The 24,185-nt window shown below is 40.1% G+C and overlaps 2 protein-coding genes across 4 annotated transcripts in view; both read right to left on the bottom strand.

Annotated features, from left to right (window-relative positions):
- Smr (Smrter) overlaps positions 1-23,100 on the bottom strand; it is a 190,830-nt gene extending 167,730 nt beyond the window's left edge. For 2 of the 3 annotated variants that reach the window (XM_069500875.1, XM_069500874.1), the window contains exon 1: positions 19,448-19,602. Coding sequence is in view for 1 of the 3 variants with exons in the window: in XM_069500873.1 (XP_069356974.1) it covers positions 19,448-19,485 (38 nt within the window). In the remaining 2 variants the exon portion in view is untranslated. Of the gene's footprint in view, positions 1-19,447; positions 19,607-22,787 lie in introns of those variants that run through there. The other variant, XM_069500873.1, reaches the window with a different exon arrangement.
- LOC117985299 (uncharacterized) lies at positions 8,200-11,444 on the bottom strand. Its single transcript, XM_069500917.1, has one exon. The coding sequence runs from the start codon at positions 10,561-10,563 to the stop codon at positions 9,169-9,171; it is 1,395 nt and encodes a 464-aa protein (XP_069357018.1). The 5' UTR covers positions 10,564-11,444; the 3' UTR covers positions 8,200-9,168.
- Positions 23,101-24,185: the final 1,085 nt, after the last annotated feature.

Genomic DNA, 24,185 nt, shown 5'->3' on the forward strand with positions numbered 1-24,185 from the left:
ACTGACGTGGTGTGTAAACCGTACCTACCCTACATTTATAAAGAAATATTGTTTTATTTAAATTAACTTATATAAGTACTCTCAAATTGTTAAGTGAATCTACATTGGTTCGCTGTGGTTCGGAATTGTGGCTCTTTCGAAAATTTCAATTTACAGTACCTTAGCTAGACCAATAATAATTAATCTATGACTTATCATGAGTAACGGGAGCAATAATATAAGGTACTTAGTACTTATTTGGTCCCTGTTTATCAATACTAATATTATTATAAATGTGAAAGTGTGTCCGTCTTTCTGCTAGCTTTTCACGGCCCAACAGTTCAACCGATTTTGATGAAATTTGATACAGAGTTAGCTTACATCCCGGGGAAGGATAAATAGACTACTTTTTATCCCGGAAAATCAAAGAGTTCCCACGGGATTTTTAAAAACACAAATCCACGCGGACGAAGTCGCGGGCATCATCTAGTTTTAAATAATTGAAAAGCTAGAAGTGCCCCCGGGAATCCTGGATATAAAACCGAAGTCTTAACCACTAGGTTAGCAGGTGTACCTACATAATATAATCTTTTTGTTTTAACTGCATTAAAATTTTATTTGGAGGCTGTCCACCTCAGTTGGAATTGAAAGTTGGCATGTCAGTGGTTGCTGTACCTCGCGGGCGGCCAATTAACTGCGAAATCCAAATTACGGGAACCCGTTTCGCCATATTTAATTGGCTGAGAGCTCGAAACCGTTATAACCATTGACTTATATATTACTTCGTATGGACAGGGCTATTGAACAAACAAATGGCACCGACTCAGTGGTGCTTTAGCACCAATCCAACCTCAGTAACGTTTGGATTTCAAACGGGTCGTTCATTTATTTAGTATCTAAGAGGTGGCGCTGATTTATTTGGTTCCAAAAACGTGAAAAATTTTGTTCGCTTGGGCACATCTTGTCATTTATATCGATGGTTATAACCCACCGCATTTTGGCGAACGAGTAAAAGTAACAAGCCTATTCTGGTATCCCAGCAAAACAGCCTTCTCGGGCATTCTTTGGGCTGGTTATTTAATGTTTTTCAGCAAAAACCTGAATTCATAGCCATGAATAAACTTATTTATTCTCACCCATTATAAAATCTTTTGTATGTTTGTCCGTGCGTTTATTCAAATCCGGACATACTAATATCTATTTTAATAGCTAAATTTCCTTTTAAAGCTGTATAATTATATACCTACCTATGATTTTAAAGTTAGAAATAGGTTTTATACTTAATAAAAAAAACTTAGTAACGTACCTACTTATTTTATCACAGTTTTGTTACAAAATTCACTAGTTATAATACCTAATTCATACATACTAATATTGTAAATACGAAAGTGTGTCAGTCTGTCTGCTAGCTAGCCTTTCACGGCCCATCATCCGTTCAACCAATTTTGACAAAATTAGTTTTTAGAAAAGTAATTAAAAAAAATATCTTGCATACCGGGAAGGACATCTAGGCTACTTTTCAGCCCGGAAAACCACTGATTTCCCACGGGATTTAAAAAAACCTAAATCCACGCGGACGCAGTCGCGGGCATCATCTAGTTATAAATATTTTATTTTATTTAGGTATTTTAAGCAAATCATTTTAGCAATGAAGTGTATGAAATTCCTAGTGATTCTCTCAGTTGTTATAGTTTTAAATTCAAATAATAATAATAATATAATATTATTAAATTTAAAACAAAATTAGTTTGTAACGATCGATGGGGTTGGCACATAATGATACCTAGATCAGTTAAGCCTTGTTTTTAAACAAATTAAAAAAGCACCTACACGATTAACCAGCCCCCCAATTGTGTAAGAATAACCATTTCATGGCTATCGCAATCGTCAAGAAATTCTGCCGTTTGATTGGTTGATTCGCTGTTTACATTTTTTCACAGCCAATCAAAGGGCAGAATTCTTGACGATTGCGATAGCCATGAAATGGTTATTCTTATACAATTGGGGGGCTGGTCGAAGGAAAAATTAGAAATGACCGAAATTAGAAGTTGAACTGATGCATGACGCAGAACGCGGCGTTTCCGTAAACAGAACTATTTGGACAGCTTCATTTATCATTATTATTAATTACATACAATGTTACATACACACCAAATATTTCAAATTAATTTTCGTATATTTTACTTAACTAATTAAATAATTAGTCAGCTAACGTACTTAGGTATGCTTTAGTTTTCGTTAGCTGACTTCAAAGATAAACGGAATCGCAGAAAACTTCTCGGCTCGGAAGAAAGGCGTAAGCGGCACGATTTTTTAAAAATCTGATTTTTTAATTTGCCCACCGCCCGGTAATTACGATATTTTTTTAAATAAAAGAATATTAGCCAAGTTTATCATGCTGACTAATATTCCCCTTTCCCCTCCAATTAAGCGTAAAGCTTGTAGGTACTAGGAGTAGGTACGACAATAGTGCAACGGGGTGGGGTTTGAACCGGCGACCTTTCGGTTTTCAGTCTGCTCCTTTAACCGTTGAGCTATCGAAGCTCAATATCTCTCAAGAAATCTTCTGAGTTAGGTTTTCCGACATGGGTTTTTCACTTAAGTTAAGCATCAATTTGTAAGTTCGCGGTAAAAACGTTCTATGGGCCGCGTATAGTGAGCCTCTTCGCGTTTCTGCGAGAATCCACCTACCTAGGTACTTTTTCAGTTATAGAAAAATAAATTACATATAATTTATACCTACCTGCTACTTGACTGAACAGTGCTAGAGCATCACTGGCCTGAAGGGGGATCTCGTTAGTCGTCACTGAGTCAACATTATCAACAAGTTTATCATCTTGAATCTTGATAGCCAGCTGATCGCAAAAATGTAATACAGGAACGCGACGTTGCCGCTCTTACATCAGCAAACACCAAAGTTTGCGACGTTGCCGCTCCGCGCGGATAGTAGGTATTGCTTATTTGCGAATGTGATCTTTGCGAAGGCGATGCGGATTGAATAAGTTCACGTAAAGGACGTACCTACCTAGGTACTGTGGGGGTATTATGCGTGTATTTGAATGTACTTGGCCTTAAATTATAGTCTTGGAATTTTTAAGAGTTATATTTGCTTAGTAGCTGTACGCAACGAAATGAGAGTAAAATAATTATTACCATCTTATTATTTAAAGTTTATTTTTATTGAAAGTGTTACAAGCAAAACTTAAACGCACACAATCGTCATGATCGATGACGATCACTCTCACACAGGTGACCATGACAAACAAGCACAGGGTACCTACTACCACCGCTTAAAGTACCTAATTGTTTAGACATTTTCATACAAAACTTCTATAAAAATGTCAAAACATAATTTAAAAAACCCTGGGGCCATGGAGTCTTAGTGCTAAAAATTTTTTACGAGACATTTCACCGCGATTAATAGCCTCAACTGGTGACAGAAGGGCTGGCTCATTTTTTGCGCAGCGGATCAGCCTGGCTGTCCAGCGCGGAAATGCAGCCAGTATTCTTGGCACCATTCCACGCGGTCATGATTTATATAGTAATTAGATAAGGCTAGCTTTAAGTTTTATTGTAAGTATTAAAAAAAAAAAAAAAAAAAAATCAGTAAAACAATTTCACATAATGCGTAGAATTAATATTGAAAAATTTTATTATTTTAAGCGGTGGTAGTAGGGCCCCTGTTTACAATAGAGAGCTAACGCACACCACGGTGAAGGAGGTGGACAAAAATTGTATGGCCGCGTGCCCCAGAATGTACAGAGATGATATATAATTTATGTGCCATTTAATAGTAAAAATCTTCTATTTTAAGAAAAATAAAGTCGCATGTTGTTTTGCAGCCGTGGCATTAAATTTGTGATAGGCATAAAAAGACTTTCATCCAGGTCGATCGAAAATCGATTTTAATTCTTATTTTTTTGAAATTTTTTCAGCGTATGCTTTTAAATGTAAATAGTTATTCAAAATTCATTGTATATTTAATCTGAATTTATTGTAATACCTTTATATTTGTTCAGCCTGGGGCAAACTTTGTCCATCTCGTTTCCGTACGTTTTTCCCCGCAAAATCTGTGAACTATAAAATATAGAACTACATAGAAGCGCGCGCACTGCGGAATTAATTCCGCACCGGATTATGATACATTTAAGTTCACGAATTTTAAAACGCACTGAACACACCGCACCGTGGTGCGCGCTAGCTCTTGAAGTTTAGATGTAATCATAAACTCATTAAATACCTACACGTAGGTACCTAACACATGGGTATAATAGGTAATATTATAATAATTTCTACTCAAAAACTAGCTATAACGACTAAGTACTTACAAACTAACAAATATCGGACTAAATGCAGGTTATTTTAGAACTAAATGTAGTAGGTGAAAACGCTATCATTAAAATCTATATACCATAATATAAAAGGAAAAGCTGACTGACTGATTTATCAACGCACAGCTCAAATTGTTGGGACGAATCGGGATACTACAGACATCCGCTAAGAAAGGATTTTTGAAAATTCAATCCCTTAGGGGGTAAAATAGTGGTCTGAAATTTGTGTAGCCTACGTGGACGATATCGCGGGCATAACCTAGTTGTAAATAAATGTAGGTAGGTAAGTTAAAAATACGTAGGTCGTAGGTATATAGGTATGTCACCCGATCCCACCGTAAAACTTATAGTCTATAAGAAAAGGTAAGAATACAGGATATCACTACAGTACATTGATCTCTTACAGGCAAAACTAATACAAAGTAATACCTATTTAAAGAGCCTCAATAGCTCAACGGGTAAAGGAGTGGACTGAAAACCGAAAGGTCGACGGTTCAATCCCCGTCCGTTGCTCTATTGTCGTACCTACTCCTAGCTCAAGCTTGACGCTTAGTTGGAGAGGAAAGGGGAATATTAGTCATTTAACATGGCTAATATTCTTTAAAAAAAAAAAAATTAATCACAATCAACAAACTCTAATGAACTTATACTAATATCGCTGCAAACACTTAGACAATCCTCGTCGCTGGTCTCTCCGGCTTCGATGGTAAAATCTTCCATTTCATTTTCCATAAACATATCTTTTTCCCAGTAATCGTTCTCCAGTATCTGGACATGTTTATCGAAATGTTGCCAGTGGTCTGCCGTGACTGTCGAAACAGCATTCGTTGTAATTTGTCTAAGTTGCGTGAAACACAAATCGCTCTTCATTTCGTGTTCTCTCACGAAGCGCCCGATGTCGTCCCATGCTAATTCGACGGGATTTAAATCGCACATATATGGAGGCAGTCTAACAATATCATGACCGTGTCGTCTAATTATATTGTCAATGTTATAACTGATTTCAACGGGTCTGTGTAATTGTTCTATGAGATTGAATAAATCTGGCTTCCTCATTGTTACATCGTAATGAACGTTTTTGTCTGCCAACCATTTTATCATAGAATTCTTTGACGAACTTTTAGTCGGGGGTTTATTTAGCTGGGCACTGTGGTAGGGTGCGTTATCCATTACCACGACACTGCGTTCTGGAAGAAAAGGCAAAAGCATTTCCATTACCCACTTTTGAAAATTCTCATTATTCATTAGTCCCTGATAGTCACCGGTAGTAGCACCTGCATTGAAAATCAAAGACGCCTCAGGAATAAACCCGCATTTGCCTCCTGCGTTGACCACTATGAGGGCATCTCCAGAAATATTACCCTTGACAATTCCTTTTGTTCCATTCATTTGCCAACACTTTTTGAACGTTAAATTATTATCCACCCACCTTTCATCTATATAAAAAATATTTCTGTTGTTATGTCGGAATTCTCTCATTTTTGATAAGTATTGAAAACGTTTGTAAACTATATCTGGCTTTTCAATTAAAACAGATCGCTTACTTTGACGCTGACGCCACCTGTAGCCTAGTTTCTTTAACACCCGTTGTAATGTGCGAGCACCCCAAGGAAAAGGTATTCTTGTACGTAACGTCTCAAGTAACTTATTACAAGTCGGAACGATCTTCTTTTGTAAATAAAATTCAGTTATAGTGTTATGAATCACTGCACGATCGAAATCATCAACACACAATTTTACACCTCTCTTCTTCCGTTTTTTGGGTGATTTTAATTTTTCTTCTGGCGGTATTGATTTTGATTCGGATTTAATTCTGGACATAGTTCTCTTCGATATGCCGGTGTAATACACAGCCCTATCTAGTGCTTGATTGACAGGATATGCATAACAATTATTTTTCTGTTCAATTTCACAATTTTCTAATACTTTTCTTGCTAGTTCCCGTGTTTGAGAATGGATTATTGGTTTATTTATTTTCACACGTGACGTAGAGGCGGCAACCGGAATCATTATCAATACACACACAGCACTACATACGAGCAACAATGAAATTGACAAACGCGCACGACGCGGACCTGTGCAGCACTGACGCTAAGTTCGCGACAGATGGACGTGGCAATCGGGGTGGGGCGGCCCCGCACGCCCGCGCGCCAGCCCGGCGCTGGATAGGGCGGGCGCTGAACGGGTGTGTGGGGCGTATCCTCCTTCCACGACTCACCTCGTACCCCGGTTGCCATATCGATCAGTCGCAAACGACGAACTGTAGGTAGCTTCATTCGTTCGTTATTCGTGAAAAAACTATCTATACGCTCGATTTTCATGTAGGAACTTACAAAACTGGAGCCCAGAAAATAAAAGCAGATTAAAATTTCCCAAGATAGGTACCTATATCATTTATTATTATGACCTAAACAGTTTATTGTATTTATTTTGACATCTAATACTAATATTATAATTTCCTATAAATTATAATATACAGACCTACTTGTTCAAAATTAATAAGTACCTATATGTACCTACTTAAACTAGGTAATTTTTTATATATAATAGGACCTTGGTAGTTAAGTAGGTACCTACTCAATTTATCATTTATAATTATTATAGGTATTGTAAAATGTTGTAGGTATGCCAGAAATGGCTGGATGAATGCTGTGTTCACAACAAATAAATAAATCCTGAATCTAGGACATGGAAAACGCACTACGCGCCACTGCGCCAAGGGACCCCGCGTGAGAAGTGAGACATACCTACGACGACGTGGCCGCTCCGCACTCAAAACTCCCGATTTACTTCTTTATTCTTCTGTGCCCCGGACTTTTTCTACAAGGCTACGCACCACTGCGCCAGAGACGTCGTCAGAAACCAGCTGATTGTTTTACATAATAATATGTAGTTATGTACGTACACGCGACGTTGCCGCTCCGCACTCAGATAGGTACCTACCTATCCTATAGTACGCGACAGGTCCAAATGGCAACCAGGGAGGGAACGCCCCGCACACGCGGACACGCCCGCGCTACCACCCGTGCGAGGGCCCCCTCCCCCCCGCCGCATACCCCGGATTACCAATCTCGACTTGATACCTACTCCCTAGTCCCGACTTGTTACCGGAAATCGAACTCCGGACTCTTGTTTACAAGGCTTCACGAAACTAGGTCTGACCAGCCAATAGAAATCATTTTCCCAAGAATAGAATCCCAGATTTTTGTTTACAAGGCAATAACTAGCACACCTCTGCACTAGGGGAGGTCGTTTCTCAAAAGACTCAGCTGATCGAAGTACGCGAGATAAAGCGACGTTGCCAGCCCGCGGCCGCGCGCCACGCGGCGGCGTTGCCGCTCCGCACTCAAATACTCTCGGCTTGTTTGCGAACGCGATATGAATTGGTTAACTTTTCTGAAAGGACCTTTAGATATACTAACTACATTCTATCTAGATTCTAGATAGGTGTGGAGTTACAAGATAACCTTCCTCGTTTGTAATGATCTAGGTTTTGAAAAGTAAAGAAAAATATCTACCAATCTAGGGTTTCCTTTTCTAGTTTGATTTATTAATAGATACCTATTAGGTTATAGGTACCTACCTACCACAAAATGGGGAAAATTTGGGAATCACAAGGTTATTTGATATAAGTAACCACAAATTCACGGTGTTTGAATTTTTTCCTTTACTTGTGCTACAAGACCTACCTACCAAATTTCAAGATTCTAGGTCAACTGGAAGAACCATTGATAGGTTTTCTTGACAGACAACAAAGTAACTATAAGGGTTCCGTTTTTACTTTTAAGGTACGGAAAACTAAAATTTGAGTAAAATAATTGTTGCCATCTTTTTAAGTAAGATATTAAAGTTTATTTTTACTGACAATGTTAAAATAAAACATAATAGGTATAATGTAATATTTATTTATTTAGAAAACACACACATATTTATCATCGATCATCACTCGTACACAGATTACTATCTTATTAAGTAAGATTATAGTTTATTTTTACTGAAAATGTTAAAATAAAACATAATAATGTAATATTTATTTATTTAGAAAACACACACATATCATCGATCATCCGTACACAGATGACAAGCACAGGGGCCTTACTTCCTAATTAACGGCTTCAATATTGCTTTGTATGAAAATATCAAAATAATATTATTAAAACATTTTTATTACTTTAGGCAGTGGTAGTAGGGTTACAATAATTTAGGTGTAAATAATCAATGGTCATAAACTCGTAAAGCTAAGTTTTGCAGATATCGATGCCGTCGACATGATGTACCTACCTACCTACACGTAGCACATCGGTATAATATTATAATCTAATTTACTTAAAAATTAGCTAGAACAACTATAAGCACTTACTTACAAACTAACAAACATCGCCCTAAATGCAAATGCACTCATTCGTATTCGGTTCTTTTTCGCGATTCGTGAAAATACGATTCCAAATGACCGTCACACAAGACGTACTACGCGTGTGCACTCATTTCGATTCGTATTTTGACGATTCCGTTAAATCACGAATCTAATACGAAATACGAACCGAATATGAATGAGTGCCCTTAGTGGAGGTAATTTTAAAACTATAATATGTAGTAGGTAGGTGAAAACGAAATTATTGAAATCTATACGGTTATTATTATACGAGTTATTATTATTGCAAGATAAAAGATAGTTTCTAAGTTTGTTTATAGGAAGTAATCTCGGGAACAACTAAACTGATTTTAAAAGTTCTTTCACCAGTAGAAAAGAAAAATTCACACTATTCCTGAATAACATAGGCTACATTTTATTTTCAAAAAGTTAAAGATCTTATTTAATTAAGTATTTAAATAAGAACTTATTTAAAGCGATATTTAATTAATCGCAATCAACAAACTCTAATGAACTTATACTAACATCGCTGCAAACGCTTAAAGAATCTTCGTCACTGGATTCTCCGGCTTCTACGGTAAAACCTTCCATTTCATTCTCCATTAACATATCTTTTTCCCAGTAATCGTTCTCCAGTATCTGGACATGTTTTTCGAAATGTTGCCAGTATTCTGCCGTGACTGTCGAAATAGCATTCGTTGTGATCTGTATAAGTTCAGTGAAACACAAATCGCCCTTCATTTCGTGTTCTCTCACGAAACGTTTGATATCATCCCAGGCTAATTCAACGGGATTTAAATCGTACATATACGAAGGCAGTCTAATAACATCATGACCGTGTCCTCTAATTATATTGTCAATGTTATAATTGATTTCAACGGGTTTGTGCAATTGTTCTATGAGACTAAATAATTCTGCTTTCCTCATATTTCTATCGTAATAAACGTTTTTGTCTGCCAACCATTTCATCATAGAATTCTTTGACGAACTTTTAGTGGGGGGTTTATTTAGCTGGGCACTGTGGTACGGAGCGTTATCCATTACCACGACACTGCGTTCTGGAAGAGAAGGTAAAAGCTTTTCCATTACCCATTTTTGAAAATTCTCACCATTCATTAGTCCCTGATAGTCGCCGGTAGTAGCACCTGCATTGAAAATCAAAGCCGCCCCAGGTAAAAACCCGTATTTGCCTCCCGCGTTCACCACTATGAGTGCATCTCTAGAACTACTATCCTTGGCTATTCCTTTTGTTCCATTCATTTGCCAACACTTTTTGAACGTTAAACTATTATCCACCCACCTTTCATCTATATAGAAAATATTCCTGTTGTTTTGTCGAAATTCTCTCATTTTTTTCAAGTATTGATAACGCTTGAAAACTATATCTGGTTTTTCAATTAAAACAGATCGCTTACTTTGACGCCGACGCCACCTGTAGCCTAGTTTCTTTAACACCCGTTGTAATGTGCGGGCACCCCATGGAAAAGGTATTCTTGTACGTAACGCCACAAGAAGCTTATTACATGTCGGAACGATCTTCTTTTGCAAATAAAATTCAGTTATAGTGTTATGAATCACAGCGCGATCGAAATCATCAACACACAATTTTAGACCTGTCTTCTTCCGTTTCTTGGGTGGTTTTAATTTTTCTTCTGGTGGTGCTGATGTTGATTCGGATTTTATTCTGGACATAGTTTGCTTCGATATGCCAGTGTAATACACAGCCCGATCTAGTGCTTGCTCGACAGGATATTTATAAAAATTATTTTTCCGTTCAGTTTCACAATTGTCAAGTACTTTTCTGGCTAGTTCACGTGCTTGAGAATGGATTATTGGTTTATTTGTTTTGTTACGTGACGTAGAGGCGACAACCGGAATCATTATCAATACACACACAGCACTACATACGAGCAACAATGAAATTGACAAACGCGCACGACGCGGACCTGTGCAGCACTGACGCTTAGTTCGCGACAGATGGACGTGGCAATCGGGGTGGGGCGGCCCCGCACGCCCGCGCGCCAGCCCGGCGCTGGATAGGGCGGGCGCTGAACGGGTGTGTGGGGCGTATCCTCCCTCCACGACTCACCTCGTACCCCGGTTGCCATATCGATCAGTCGCGAACGACGAACTGTACCTAGCTTCATTCGTTCGTTATTCGTGAAAAAACTACCTATACGCTCGATTTTCACGTAGGATCTTACAAAACTGGAGCCCAGTAAATTAAGCCGATTACAATGGGGAAGAAAACTGTCAATTACTGCCGCCCAGGGCTTTGAACTGTCATTCTTCATAAAAATTGTATTTATTTTGTAATTTTCGTCATTCTCTTTGTTTTCTTCGTCTCCGCACTTAAAACTCCCAATTTGTTCCGGCATTTGCGGAAATCGAACCACGGACTTTTGTCTAAAAGACTACGCACCACTGCACTGCGCCAGAGAGGTCGTCGGAAACCAGATGATTAAAATGCAACGTTGCCGCTCCGCACTCAAATACCTATTCCCGAGGACTAGGTAGGTACCGACTTGGTTTGCGGGAATCAAACCTTGACTCTTTACTCACAAGGCGTCCCAATTCCACCACACATACACCATATCTCACACCAGCCACCAATTTGGAAAATATAAATTATTAGTCTGCCCCAATTAAATAGTTGCTCTTGAAGACGGGTCGCGCCGCATCGCATCGCGCGTTCACCACCTGCATTAGTGTGAGTGATACATCCGTACATAGTACCTACATGAGTGCGTGGATCAATACCTGCGCGAATTCGCACTCGCATCGTAAGTCTGACGCGACTATTTAACTGCCGGGAACTATACCTATTACCATTACCCAAGAATCGAACTCTTGTTTACTGCACTAGGGGAAATCGTCGAATGTATGCAGGATAAATGCGAGGTTGCCGCTCTGCACTCGAAATAGGTATTTTACTCCCGACTTATTGGCGGGAATCGAGATCTCTAAAGTACCTACCTACGCGACAGGTTGAAATGGCCATCGGGGAGGGCACACCCCGCACTCCCCCCGCGCTAACAAGGTACGGTCAGGCGCGGATGACTCCCAGCCTGATATCTTACTCCGATTTCTATCTCAATCTGTCGCGGACTATACTCATGTGCCCGGGGCTTCCCACCAATTAGGTTTCATCATCATCATCAACCGATAGACGTTCACAGCTGGGCATAGGTTTATGTAGGTAGTAGGTACGTCTAGGTACCTACCTACATAAACCTACGCCGCGCACCGCGGGCCCTGCAACGCTGCGAGGTCGCTTTTAGCACCTAGAAGTTGGGACCCCAACGTCTATCGATTTTTCCAACATCACGTTCCCTACCCATCGCCACTTTAACTTCGCAACCCGTTGAACTATGCTATGCTGGCTACCCTGGCTGAAAATACGGATCTCCTCAATATTCTGATTTGATCACGTAGAGAAACTCTTTCCATCACCCGCCGAGTGAATTTGAGTTTCCTTATGAGGCCCATGGTCTGAACTAGGTCTCAGACCAGCTAATTTAAAATAGAAATAATTTTTCAAGAATCGAATCTTTCGAACTCAGAGTTGTAAGGCAGTAAGTAACACACCACTGCACTAGAGGAGCCGGGAGATAGTTTCTCACAGACTCAGCTGATCGAAGTAGGTAGGCGGGATACAGCGACGTTGCCAGTTCGCGGCCGCGCGCCACGCGGCGGCGTTGCCGCTCCGCACTCAAATACTCTCGACTTGTTTGCGAACGGGATGTGAATTTGTTAACTTTTCTGAAAGGACCTTTAGGTACCTATATCTCATGCCTACATTACATTCTATAGATAGCTGTGGAGATCTGATATAACTTTATAGCGTCGTATATTTCTGGCGTTACAGAAGGTTTTGAAAAAAAAAATTATTAATCTAATCTAAATCTAAATATATAAAAGGAAAAGGTGACTGTCTGACTGACTAACTGATCTATCAACGCACAGTTAAAACTACTGGACGGATCGGGCTGATATTTGGCATGCAGATAGCTATTCCGATGTAGACATTCGCTAAGAAACGATTTTTGAAAATCCCATCCCTAAAGGAGTAAAACAGGTGTTTGAAATTTGTGTAGCCCGCGCGGATGAAGTCGCGAGCATGAGCTAGTCCATGCTAATATTATAAATGCGAAAGTGTGTCTGTCTGTCTGTCTGTCTGCTAGCTTTTCACGGCTTAACCGTTTAACCGATTTTGACGAAATTTGGTACAGAGGTAGCTTGCAACCCGGGGAAGGACATAGGCTACTTTTTATCCCGGAAAATTTAAGAGTTCCCACAGGATTTTTAAAAACCTAAATCCACGCGTACGAAGTCGCGGGCATCAGCTAGTAACATATAAAAGGAAAGTTGACTGACAGACTAATCTATCAAAGCAAAACTGGTGGACGGATTGGGCTGAAAAGCATGCAGATAGCTATTATGACGTAGACATCAGTTAAGAAAGGATTTTTGAAAACTCAACCCCGTGCACACATCCGTATTCGGTTCGTATTCGTGTTTTTTATGTACAAGAAGAAAAACAGCGATCCGTTTTTTGCTTACATAAAACACGAATACGAACCGAACACATCCGTAAACGCCCTTAAAACGGGGGTTTGAATTTGAAACAGTCCACGCGGACCAAGTTGCAAGTAAGTTATAATGATTGCCTATTGTAAATATGTTTTCTCTGTAAGTGTAAAACTATGTACACGTTGTTCGGTATATCATAAGTCATAACATATTGCATGCTAATAGGCAGAATTTGGCTGTACCTTTTTGTTTTGTAATATCTGCACTGTTTACCCATATTCGCAATAAAGAAATTTGAATTTGAATTTGAATTTGAGTGAATTTTGTAATTCTTTGAGAGAAATAAATAATTCTTTAACCTGAGTTGCTTGAAGCTTGTAAAATATACGTAGAAATAGGTTTTTATATCTACTATGATGTAGTAGTGGATATAAATATAATATAAACTGCGTATTAAGTGCGAGTAGCTAAGTCTGACGTATTTCATAACTTTTTGTGTTGTTTCGGATTGACTATGCTGCGTAGGCCCTACTGGCCGCTACAGCGTCACCGGGGGGGTTGGCGGGCGCGAAGCTCCGCCTGGGGGTGAGCCCTAGGGCTCGAAGGAATAATTCGAGAGGTCGGGACTCGCCTGGAATGCAACCCTCCGCCCGCTTGCCCTGTAACTTCCCCTCAAGCTCCCGTGTTGTACTGTAGACAACGCCATTTTTTTAATATCTTTCTCTCGTACTTCACGCACTTCTACGTCACGCAACGACGACGCGCTCCGATTTTTGTCTACAGTACAACCACGCGTCTGTGGCGTCACCGCCCCCAGGTCTCAACTTATTGCACACGAGTATCATGGAAATCGATGCAGAATTTTTCTTCATGCCGGCTTTGCATTACTGGTGTTGGCGGCTTTGTCCACGGGTGAATTTATTTATCTTCTAGCATGCGACTTAACGCTTTCTCGTGTTCTTAGGGTTCCGTACCTCAAAAGGAAAAACGGTACGCTTATAGGATCATCTTGTTGTCTGTCTGTCCAGAACTCTGTAGGGTACTTCCCGTTGACCTAGAATCATGAAATTTGGCAGGTAGGTAGGTCTAGGTTTCTTGACTGACATGACAGACAGACAGACAACGAAGTGATCCTAGAAAAGTTCATTTTTTCCTTTCGATACTTTGAAAACCCTAAAAACCCTAAAAAGGGTGCCAAGGGGACCCAATTACTAATCGCTGTCCGTCCGTCCGTCTGTCTATCAGCGGGGTGTACTTACCTATCTAGTGGTGCTGCCTGGCTGGTAATAGGTAGAAAGATAAAATTATCAGATAATGTGTATTTCTATTGCCGCTATAACAACAAAATAGGTAGGTAATATAAATTACAAAATGGTCGCCATGGAAATTAACAAAAATAATTAATTTTGTCAGTTAAATAACCTCTTTCTGGGATTCAAAAATCATAATATCAAGTACTTAGTTAGAGAAACGCCCACCGCAATCAATCAATCAATCATTCAATCAGCCTATTTGCGTCCACTGCTGGACATAGGCCTTCCCAAGAGCACGCCACCACACACGATCCTCCACCTTCCTCATCCACCCACTTCCCGCTATCGGGAATAGCAGGGCGACCGGGAACTGGGGGCCTTTGTGTGTTGGCGTTGTTCATTGGGAGTATTGCCCATACTGAGCACGCTGGGCATGCGGGTTGGTCAGCGCAGGGCTAGGCTTTTCGCATCAAAGACGCTGCTGCCCGTCCCCGATCTGTGATATTTAAAGCCTAGCTGTTTGGAATGGATATACCGCCATTCTTCGGTCGTCATACCCCACCGCAATACCCACTTGAATATCTAATTGCGGCAATTAAAAAGGGAATTAGGTCAAAAATATAATTTGGCCGGAGCGAAAGGAGTAAGAATGGCTCGCAGAACCGGTATAATATAAACTGCTTCTTACTAACACAGAGTCGAAATTAATCGAAGCGTTCATCTAAATAATTTAGCGTTTAAACTACCGTGAGTGATTTCCGTTCTAAATACTATCTGTCCCGGCTTTACTCACGTGTGTAGTCGACGTTAGCCCGACTAGTTTCGAACCCATACGGGGTCCTTTTTCAAGGGAGTCCGTTCGCGCACGCGCCGCGGTTTTGACTGCGGGACGCACGTGCCGCTGCCCGTAGAACTGCGTAGGGTTCGAAACTAGTCGGGCTAACGTCGACTACACACGTGAGTAAAGCCGGGACAGATAGTATTCATCTAAATAATTTAAAATACATAAAATTGCGGACCGGCGGGAATCAAACCCGCGTCGCCTGGGATCGCGCCCGACGCTCCACCACCACCGACCACTAAGATTAGGCTATTCTGATACTTGTGACGGTAATCGATGTTCAGATCTAGAAATACTCGGCTCTTTCTGGTCTGTCTAGACTCTAGGCTGAATTTAATTGACCCGGCTATTTTGGGGGTAAAAATATTCTGAAATAGCTAGCTGATGCACGCGAATCTGTCCGTGTGGATTTAGTTTTTTAAAAATCCCGTGGGATTTAATTGATTTACCGTGATAAAACTTAGCTTGTCACTCAATCATGCTAATCCGTTGCTCCGTTGCAGCGTGATTGAAGGACAAACCAATAAACAAATACACTTTCGCATTTATAGTATGAAGAAGTACTCCATTGTCTGCTATAAGACCTATACCATAGAGCAGAAACAAAGAGGAGTTGGCCTAAGCAACTGTGCACTGTGATTTTCAACTAGGTCCTGACGTCATCACTGTGGGCGGGGCCTTAGTTAGTATGCTGTCTGCGTTCGTCAGGTTCACATATATTGAGACTCGTATTATCGGTGTGTTTTCGCGTTTTTAAGAACAAAAGGATGAAGTGTTGTGTTTTATCGTGTCAAAGTTATTCAGACAGACGTTCTGATGCTATGAATGGTATCACATTTCATTTGTAAGTAATTTTATACGTAATTATTAAAATAGTTCTAGATTATTGACATCTAGTGTGAGATAGCTGAACTATGTAGTGACATCAATATATCGATGTTAGGTCGCTAAGCGAGTAGTTTTGCTACTAACCCGCAGATGGAAAATTGAGAAGTGGGCGGCGTTCCACAACCCCTCACCCCGCAAAATGTCACTCGATATTTCATAGGGAAATCTTAATACAACATCTCCTCTTTGTTTCTGCTCTATGACCTATACCTACCTGCCCAATTTCATGATTCTAGGTCAACGGGAAGTACCCTGTAGGTTTCTTGACAGGCTGACAGACAGACGACAAAGTGTAACTATAAGGGTTCCGTTTTTCCTTTTGAGGTACATCATCATCATGATCAACCCATCACCGGCTCACTACAGAGCACAGGTCTCCTCTCAGAGTCAGAAGGGTTTTTGGCCATAGTCTACCACGCTGGCCAAGTGCGGATTGGCAGACTTCACACACCTTTGAGAACATTATGGGGAACTCTCAGGCATGCAGGTTTCCTCACGATGTTTTCCTTCACCGTTAAAGCAAGTGATATTTTAATTACTTAAAAACGCACATAGCTCCGAAAGTTTAGAGGTGCGTGCCCGGGATCGAACCCCCGACCTCCGATTGGAAGGTGGACGTCCTAACCACTAGGCTACTACAGCTTTTTTTTGAGGTACGGAACCTTAAAAAAGCTCCTATCGCTTTTCGTTATGTTCGATTCAGTCTGTCATGTCAATACATCAAAAGATATATTTGCATCCTCCGTGCGCACCGTGCGCTCCGTGCGCCTATTCAGCGACGCATGTTTTCGCACGGTGCGTGTAATGGGGACCGGTATTGGGTCACTAACTAGTTTTCCACTTCCTGTATGCAAAGTAGTTAGGTACCTCGGTGTCTTCAAATTATAATCAAACTAGCTGATGCCCGCGACTTACCGCGTGGAATAAGGTTTTTTAAAAAACCCGTGGGAACTCTTTAATTTTCCGGGATAAAAAGTAGCCTATGTCACTCAGTCTCCAGGTCTTTATCTATACCCATGCAAAAAATCACGTCAATCCGTTGCGACGTGATTGAAGGACAAACCAACAAACCACTACAACAGTACAAGGGTACTGATACTAATATTATAAATGCGAAAGTGTCTGTCTGCTAGCTTTTCCGACGGCCCAACAGTTTAACCGATTTTGTATGAAATTTGGTACGGAGTTAGCTTACATCCCGGGGAAGGAAGGACATAGGCTTTTTATCCCGGAAAGTAAAAAAGGCACGGGATTTTCAAAAACCTAAATCCCGCGGACGAAGTCACGGGCATCCTCTAGTCTAGTAATAATAATAAACGTAAAAGTGTGTCGTAGTGGAAAGTACTGTGGTCTTATTAGTGGGAGGTCCCGTGTTCGATTTCTGGCAGGGGTTTGGAATATTATCATTCCCAAATTTCTAGTCTTGTCTGGTGGGAAGCTTCGGCAGTGGCTGGTTACCACGCTACCAGCAAAGCCGTGCCGCCAAGCGATTTAGCGTTCCGGTACGATGCCGCGTAGAATACAAAGAGGGCATGGGTTTAATTTTAAAAAAACTGCCATACCCCCTCCAGGTTAGCCCGCTTTCATCTAAGATTGCATCATCATTTACCACTAGGTGAGATTGCAGTCAAGGGCTAACTTGTATCTGAATAAAAATAAAAAAAAAACTTAATAAGTGTGTCTGTCCATCCGTTTAAACTATCGTGAGTAATTTCCTTATACATATATCTCACACCCGACTTTACTCACGTTTAGTCTCACGCGACTAAACACGTGAGTATAGCCGGGTGTGAGATATATGTATAAGGAAATTACTCACGATAGTTTAAACGCTAAAAAGATTTTTAGCGTTTAAACTATCGCGAAGAAGAAAGAAGTGTAAAATGCGCAAATATGGGGTGATGCAATTATTTACTGTAAGATCCTGATAACAGAGGTCATTGCACTCTTTTTGTCTGGCCACGCTATTATCACGGGGCGCGAGGAAGTCACGGACTTCAAGGACAATACCTAAATGCATTTCAAATTCAGTCAAAAGATTTAATATAATCCACATTTCCATACTTGCGAGACATCGTCGCTATCTATGGCCCTTTGACGGGTCTTGACAGACACGACAGACAGACCGACATTTTGCACGATAAATCAAAAAATATTTTGCATAAAAATCTGTTTTAGAATATACAGGTACCCCTTTCATACGATACCCCACTTGGTATAGTTATCTGAGTTTGAAAATAGAAATACTAATTATTTGTTCATTAAACACATTTTAATTTTTTGTGTGATGTAACCACGAATCCACGGTTTTTGGATTTATTCCTTTATACTTGTGTGCGTAACTACCTGCCAAATTTCATGATTCTAGATCAAGTACTCTATAGGTTTTCTTGACAGACACGATGGACAGAGAGACAGACAGGCAGACAACAAAGTTATCCTATAAGGGTTCCTTTTTTTCTATTGAGGTACGGAACCCTAAAAATCTTCTAAAGAACCTGACTTCAACCTAAAATTGTTATTCATCAGTCTGCAATTGCCATTGCTTCAAAGTCTGTTTCTACTTCTAGTCAGATCTTAGTTCGTCTCTTGTTTTAAATTCGATTTAAATTCATTGAAATCTGAAAGCAGAATATTTTATTTAGATTTAAATGCATAATTAATTTTTAATTTTATGAAAGAGGTTTTATGTTGTTCATATGATTTTTGTAATTTTACGGACAGTCCCTTTTTAGTTTTCGGGTCTTGTTATTGGCATTCGATGTTTGGCATGGCTTCTGTGGTCGCTGAAACCATTAAACTCACTGTTGTAAGTAGAGATGTACACAATCTAAATTAACAGGTCTAAATCTAGCTATGCTATCCGTCTCCGCAAGCAACATTATGAAAAGGATAGCAATAGATTTAGACATGCCATTTTAGTTTAGTTTAGAGATTATAGAGGAATTAGCCACAATATAATACTTTAATTGCTTCAAAAAGTTGGCAACCCTAGGTATGACATATAAATAAAATTAATAATATTATATTCGCAAAAATGACGGGTACAAAAAATTGGTGTTAATGAGTCGATAGTACAAAAATATGAGGGTGACAGCTGACGTAAAATTCAAGGCTTTAATGTCGCTGTCGACGTGCCGTGTCAGACAAGGGTACACCTATAATAATTGTGTGTGTGTAAAATAAGTGGATTATATGCGTACATATATTTATATGCATTATACACGATATAAGATGGGCTAGTTCATACCTGTGCATGGGCTGTGTCCTCTGAGTGTACTGCGCCATGGGACCGCAGCCGGCATGGCTAGCGGGCGCGCATGCCGCCGGGGCGCCCCGCTAGCTTATCGCCATGTCGCGCCACTATCACTCACACACTGCACCGACACACCACACTGCCACCGATAACCTGCAACATCAAACCACATGTCAACAGTGCTCTCCGCGGCCGTCCCTGGAGCTAACTCTCGAGGCCGCGCAAGAAAATGGTGTCTGAAGTTCAAGCCTGCACTCACGACGCGACGGCGAGAGTGACTTTGGAAGACGTGAGCGCAGACCTGAGAACTAACAGACAAAATAAAATGCTCAAGAGCGAGCTAAGTGGAAAACAGAAAAGGCGGCGGGAAAGCGGAGGGTCCGCTTTTCTGCCGCCGAGGCTGTCCAAGAAAGCGTCGGCTGGACGTTGTGACACTACAACATCTACCAACCTACAACTAACAACACCCTAAGTAATTAATATTTACGTCCTAAAGACTATCTATATATTTTTTTGTAATAGGGATGATGACTTTGACTACTAGTCAAATCAGCAACTTTTTATCAAACGTCAAAAATATGGAAGCACGTATGAAATAATTTATTTTTGATATAGGCATCACCCCAATTGTATGTACATAAAATTTTTCGTACCTATGCCTATATAGTTTGTAAATACAATTAATGAGTAATTGTAATTATGTTATGAAAATTATTTAGTATCTACCTACACCAACACAACGTTGAGACAGTCACACGATCTGCGGTTAGGAGTCATCGGTTCTTTTTCTTTTCCATGTAGGTATCTATCAATTTTTATTATTTTCCTTCTTAGTGCTTACATTTCATGACAAATTGATCAAATTGACCTATAGAGTTTAGGTTTTTTCCATACGTTATTATTATTTCATAGGTGAATAATAATTATTACAGCTTTTCCTCTATGCAGACAAAATTGCGGGAAATAAAAGATAAAGATGATTTTATTTGCTCGATTGAGGGTAGCTCCTCGGGCTGAAATTCGGCATGCGATAGCTATTATGAGTTATGACTTAGACGTCCGCTAAGAAAGGATTTTTTCAAATTCAATCCCTAAAAGGGATAAAATAATGGTTTAAAAGTTGTGTAGTGACGCGAAGTAGCGGGAATAAGTTAGTGTTTATGATATAAATTTATAAGTGAAGTTAGGAGGCCTTGCAGGTTGACATTTGAATAGGATAATTATGGCATCGATTCTCTTGTGTTTCTCTAAACTAAATTTAGAGTATCTGCATCTCTTTCTTTTTAACATTGATAAAAAAGGACGGAACATGAATTTTAAATTTAAAGACAGTAAATTTTAAAGCACGCTACAAATTTAAACAATAGGCTCGCGACTGGCAGCTAAAGCCACGCGGTTAAATTAAATTCAAAACTGTCAAACTGTGTCTGTCCTTTTCATATTATATTACGTAGGAAGGGGATGCGAATACTCTAAAATTTAGTAGTCAACAGAATCAGTACCACTATTCCTTTAATCAGGACTGTCCATCAATTTATGTCACGATGGTTACCCTATCATGTTTCGTGTAAATTTTAAACACAGGAATGCTGATCAAATAATGCTTAGTCGCGTAATATAATTAGTGCAAGTCGACGACTCGTGTTTGCACTGACTATGATAAGCAAAACATAATGCGACATAGTCATTCGAAACCCATTACACAATGCGTCAGCTTTTTAGTGGGTGCGTAGGATTCTGAGGTAGGATTACATTTTACAACATGACAGATATGACAGTTTTCACCTTACATTAAAATTAAGTAAATCTTAGGTACTAACAGAGTAGATACTAGAATTTAGATGATACCCGCGACTTCGTCCGCATGGTTTTATAAATCCCGCGGGAACTCGTTGATTCTAGATTCTAGGTCATAAAAAATAGCCTATATATATTTGTTGTCTGTCTGTCTGTCTGATTTCAAAAAACCGATAGGGTACTTCCCGTTGACCTAGAATCATGAAATTTGGCAGGTAGGTAGGTCTAGGGTAAAAATCTGAAAAATGAGAATTTGTGGTTACAATCACACAAAAAAAATTAAATTGTGGTCATGAACTAATAATAATTAGTGTTTTCAATTTTCAAAGTAAGATAACTTCCTATATTAAGTGGGGTATCATATGAAAGGGCTTCACCTGTGGATTCTAAAACAGATTTTTATGCATCATAGTTTTTGATTTATCGTGCAAAATATCGATAAAATACGATTGTTAGCCGGTTTTTTTTGGTTAAGTAGGTAGGTATCTATCTGTCTACTTAATTGTCGATAAGTTTGTTGAATTTTGTCCTATTTGGAGTACCTAGACTAGACAACACTAATTTTCAAATTATTTCGATATAGGTAGGTAGGTACCCATGTCAATGAGATCAACTTGGGATTATAGGGATATACTTAATAGATATGGTAAAATCTCAAAAAGTTGGTATATCTACTCATATTTCATTAGGGTCATTTTAATTTGGATGAACTTTACTCAAACCAATCTGCTGCGTAACTAACTAGGTAGCTACCTACCTAGTTAGGTTAACAAATCTAAATATGTATTTAAAAGGAAAAAGTAATCAGTCAGCCAGGACTGATCTATCAACGCACAGCTCAAACTACTGGTCGAATCGGGCTGAAATTTGGCATGCAAATAGCTATTATGACGTAGGCATTCGCTAAGGAACTATTTTTGAAAACTCAACCCCTAAGGGGGTGAAATAGGGGTTTGAAATTTGCGTAGCCCTGCACGCGAACGAAGTCGCGAGCATAAGCTAGTTCAAAGATAAAGTTAATAAATAAATCTCTTTACATAAATGCGTTTATATTTTAGATAAACATAAAGACTTGGAATTTGAGAGGCAACGCGCAACCTTGTAACTTGTAGGCCTAAACAAGGCCTATAAACGTTGACCAAGCTACAACTTTCTGCCCCTTCACGACACATCGACCTACCAGTTTCTAAGGAAATTGGCATGTATTACCACTGAACTATTGGTACGTAGGTATTTTGAGTAACACATCCTATGTTTCTCGGTATTATTATCTTATCTTACATAACAGATAATAAAAATACGTTAATATGGATTTTACGTGAATGACGCAGCACTGTGACCTCTCCTCTATTAAATTAATGTACTTAATAATAATTGACAGTCGAGAATGTTAAATTCTTCTACGCAGTTAGTTATTCCAACCCAGTGACGAAGGGAAAGTTAATTATGAAATACGAAAGTTTCCGAGGTAGCTAAAACTAGTTTTCCTATCAGCTTCCTGGTATAAAGAGGTACAAAGAAAGTCCTGGGCACTCACCTTTAATGCTAAATCCGCAAAACACTCCAACGGGACTCGATACGGTTTCACTCGCGCGGACACGAATACGAATACGCACTCCGATAACACAAATACTTTACGGAACGAATTGCGCAACACAACTTCCTTCAATTTTCTTATTTAGCACGAGACTTTTCACGTTACAGAACACGTTTAATTTGTTTTCGAAAAGTCCATTGAACCGTTTCGTATGAAATTTACGTCCAGCGAAATTATAAGTACGAAGTGGCATCGGTGTACATAGACGACGTATTCATTTTCGCGGCGCTGCCGCCAGGCGGCGTTGCGCGGGGGGCGGGGCCGCGCGCGGGGGAGCGGCGCCGCTCGCGCGAGCGGGACGGGGCTACGGGGCGCGGGCACGCGGGCCACGTCGCAGCGCGAATGTTTTTAATCACGGTGTACTTATGGAATCTATGTGAAAACAACGATTGTTTAGATGGCGAAGACATTAGCGGATGGTGGGTAGCGCGGTGTGGTGACCTTTTCGATACGCGTCACCGAGAGTGGCGATAACACGAGGTCGTCGGTCGCGCGGCGTTGCCAGCGCGCTGCGGCATTCGAGATTCGAGCGCACGTTTTGCTGCTTACGAAAGACGGTCGGCAAAATTCAGCCCTTCGAGATACAGGGACCTTCTACCTGAGTTGCCTAACGAACTAGCCCTCTGCCCTAGGCAAACCTACCTACGTTCCATACATAGAGCCCCATCTCCATGACATGGCAAACGTCTACCGCATATTAGGTAGGTAGGTACCTACCTACATCAACTTATAGGTAGGTAGGTTTTACTTTATAGATAGATAGGTAAGATAAGGCTTAGAATACATAACAGTACAGGGCACAGGCAACTGACAGCAAATCCATGCGATAGGTAGGTAACTAGTACTTTAAAATTTTGCGTGATAAGTAATAGTTAATATGTAGGTATGTAGGTAGGACCTACCTATTACTAGACTAGCGTAACCGAAGAACCGTAAATTTTAAAAATTTCGAGACCACTAGCTTAGGGCTGCCATAAATACTGAAAGGACAACGGACGGGAGTCGGGAGTCGGGACCTCCATCCAAATTCATACTGATAGTTACCTACCACGTAGGTACCTACTGTAAATTCGAAAGTGTCAGTCTGTCTGTTTGTGACGTTTTCACGCATGGCCGTAGCCCGAAATTGATTTCGGGAGGGGTTTTATCACGGCCTTAACCAAATTTTTTTAATGAGAAACGCAAGCAAAGCGAGCTCGAAATTTTTGATATAAGTAAGTACTAATATATATTTATAAAAATAATTTTCCTTTGCCTGAGATTGGGGCGGGGCACCCCCCCCCAATCTACAGCCCAGCTCTTGCTACAGCCATGTTTTCACGTTGTTTTCATAATAGC

This window comes from Maniola hyperantus, chromosome 9 (genome assembly GCF_902806685.2).
Source record: "Maniola hyperantus chromosome 9, iAphHyp1.2, whole genome shotgun sequence".
Taxonomy (NCBI): Eukaryota; Metazoa; Arthropoda; class Insecta; order Lepidoptera; family Nymphalidae; genus Maniola; species Maniola hyperantus.

Coding starts and splice junctions, on each gene's coding strand:
- LOC117985299 (XM_069500917.1), bottom strand. CDS start 10,563: ATGATTCCGGTTGTCGCCTCTACGTCACGTAACAAAACAAATAAACCA.